At 35.5% G+C, this 2,951-nt stretch overlaps 1 protein-coding gene across 1 annotated transcript; it reads left to right on the plus strand.

The window, feature by feature from the left end:
• The first annotated feature begins 697 nt into the window (after positions 1–697).
• On the plus strand, positions 698–2,415 carry NPY5R (neuropeptide Y receptor Y5). Its single transcript, XM_007461542.1, has one exon. It carries the CDS (start codon positions 720–722, stop codon positions 2,088–2,090), a length of 1,371 nt encoding a protein of 456 aa, XP_007461604.1. The 5' UTR covers positions 698–719; the 3' UTR covers positions 2,091–2,415.
• The last annotated feature ends 536 nt before the right edge of the window (positions 2,416–2,951 follow it).

Genomic DNA, 2,951 nt, shown 5'->3' on the forward strand with positions numbered 1-2,951 from the left:
TGAATTTCTCATTTCCCCATAAATACTTATTTTTGTTTGAATTTTTCATTTTCCCACATATATTTATTTAACACTTTCCATGGTGAAGTTACCGTGCCATGTTTTATGGCAGATACCACGGTGAGTAAAACACAGTTTCGCTTTTCCATTGCTTATACATAAATAAGGTATACTGGTTTTTATTATAATTGCAGTGCAAAGCAAATTGTGTCATGTAGCATCAGACAGCTATAAACAGAAATACATGGGGGTTCCAAAAGGAGATCACATCCAGTTGAATAGATGAAGGAACACTTTAGGGCAGGTGACTTTTAAGTTTGACCTTGATTGATGTAAGAGAGGAAGGAATGTTTAAGGTAAGATTATATGACTACAACATGTATCAGGTACCTTGACTGGAGAACAATATTAATTAGCTATTATAATCTTGAAGTTCTCATCCACATTTGTCTTTTCTGTCCCTTACATTATTTATACATAAATTAAAAGAAAAAAGTTCTGCTATTTTAACATGAGTCAACACACCATAGAAGTGATGATTAGATTTAAACTTACTGTAATTGTTATTGGTTGACATTTACACTGTACTTGTCGCCAGTTAAAGACTTCCCTAAACTTTTTAGTAAATGAATAAGGTAATGGGAACAAATGGTAAAATGTTTCCTTCTCAATGGATTAATTTACAGTAGTCATGGAATTTTTTTTCAAGTTGCTAACTAATGTCTTTTTATTCCAAGCAGGAGAATAATATGGATTCAGAGCTCAAGGATTATTATAACAAGACACTTGCTACAGAGAACAATACTGCTGCCACTCGGAATTCTGACTTCCCAGTCTGGGATGACTATAAAAGCAGTGTCGATGACTTGCAGTATTTTCTGATTGGACTCTATACATTTGTAAGTCTTCTTGGTTTTATGGGGAATCTACTTATTTTAATGGCTCTCATGAGGAAGCGAAATCAGAAGACAACAGTCAACTTCCTCATTGGGAATCTGGCCTTCTCTGATATCTTGGTTGTGCTGTTTTGCTCACCTTTCACACTGACCTCTGTCTTGCTGGATCAGTGGATGTTTGGCAGAGTCATGTGTCATATTATGCCTTTCCTTCAATGTGTGACAGTTCTGGTTTCCACTTTAATTTTAATATCAATCGCCATCGTCAGGTATCATATGATCAAACATCCTGTATCTAATCATTTAACAGCAAACCATGGCTATTTCCTGATCGCTACTGTCTGGACACTAGGCTTTGCAATGTGTTCTCCCCTCCCAGTGTTTCACAGCCTTGTGGAACTTCAGGAGACATTTGGTTCAGCGTTGCTCAGCAGCAGGTATTTATGTGTCGAGTCATGGCCGTCCGATGCATACCGAATTGCTTTCACTATCTCTTTATTGCTCGTTCAGTATATTCTGCCCTTAGTTTGTCTAACTGTAAGTCATACCAGTGTCTGCAGGAGTATAAGCTGTGGATTGTCCAACCAAGAAAACCAACTAGAAGAAAATGAGATGATCAACTTAACTCTCCATCCTTCCAAAAAGAGTGGGCCTCAGGTGAGAGTCTCCAGCAGCCGGAAATGGAGTTATTCATTCATCAGAAAGCACAGAAGGAGGTACAGCAAGAAGACGGCATGCGTGCTGCCTGCTCCGGCGAGACCTCCTCCAGAGAACCGCTCAAGAAGGCTTCCAGAACACTCGGGCTCTGGGAAAAGTCAGCCCCCATCATCCCGTAAGTTTATACCAGGTGTCCCCACTTGCTTTGAGGTGAAACCGGAAGAAAACTCAGATGTTCATGAGATGAGAGTAAACTGTTCTATCATGAGATTAAAAAAAAGATCTCGAAGTGTGTTCTACAGACTGACCATCTTGATACTAGTGTTTGCAGTGAGCTGGATGCCTCTGCACCTTTTCCATGTGGTGACCGATTTTAACGATAGCCTGATTTCAAACAGGCATTTCAAGTTGGTGTATTGCATCTGTCACTTGCTAGGCATGATGTCCTGCTGTCTTAATCCAATTCTATATGGATTTCTTAATAATGGGATCAAAGCCGACTTAAGGTCCCTTATACGTTGTCTTCATATGTCATAATTCTCAATGTTTTCCAAGGAAAGTGCAAGTATGGGGATCATCTAAAATATATTCACAGTGACTGTATATGTATAATCAACAAATTTTGTTAACCTACAGAATTTAATTTATGTGTAAGAGCTCTGGATTTGGATATCAGTTCCTAATATATGGAAGATAATTTTAACATGTTATAATATGATAAATTCATTTAGTTGTATAAAGTCATTGTCAATCCAATCTGTAATTTCATTTTAAAGAGTAGTTATATTACCTTCCATTTCAGCTTGTCTTGTAAGCCAATGAATTGTAAGTTCTTGTTTAAAATAAAAGTTATATTTAACCATCTCAGTATTTTTTGTTCAAAATTATAAGCAAAAACATTTCTCCTAAGACATTTAATTTCAGGTATGAGGAACATCTAATAATCTTCATTTTTACTTCACAGATTTCTTAATAGTTTCTGACAATACAGAAAACTTTAATATGACCAGCAAACCATAACTAAGTGACAGATATATGCCTAAGTCATAAATTAAATGTCAACATTGGGTACAGTTTTAGAACCTGTAAAGGAAAATTTTTATTTCCTATTATTGATGATTGGTCAAATTGTCAATTTATTCCCCACTATCCTAGTAATACACAGTTAATTTATCAAATAAAAATAGATTTTAAATCTTTTCTAGACTTATACCATGACATTAAGCTATCAAATAAAGATTGTTTTCATATACATCTTTTATATTCTAAAATGTGAAGTATAAATGGTATCTATATTTCCAAGTATTAAATAATTGTAAAGAATACTTGAAGTGTCTACAGGGGGAAAAAAAGGTTAGTTAATTTTTTTGGCCAAGAGGTAGAATGATTAATATACTT

Source organism: Lipotes vexillifer, unplaced genomic scaffold, assembly GCF_000442215.2.
Source record: "Lipotes vexillifer unplaced genomic scaffold, Lipotes_vexillifer_v1.1 scaffold744, whole genome shotgun sequence".
Lineage (NCBI taxonomy): Eukaryota > Metazoa > Chordata > Mammalia > Artiodactyla > Lipotidae > Lipotes > Lipotes vexillifer.

What these genes read in the sequence shown, in the direction of transcription:
- NPY5R (XM_007461542.1), top strand. Translation starts at nt 720, where the DNA reads ATGTCTTTTTATTCCAAGCAGGAGAATAATATGGATTCAGAGCTCAAG.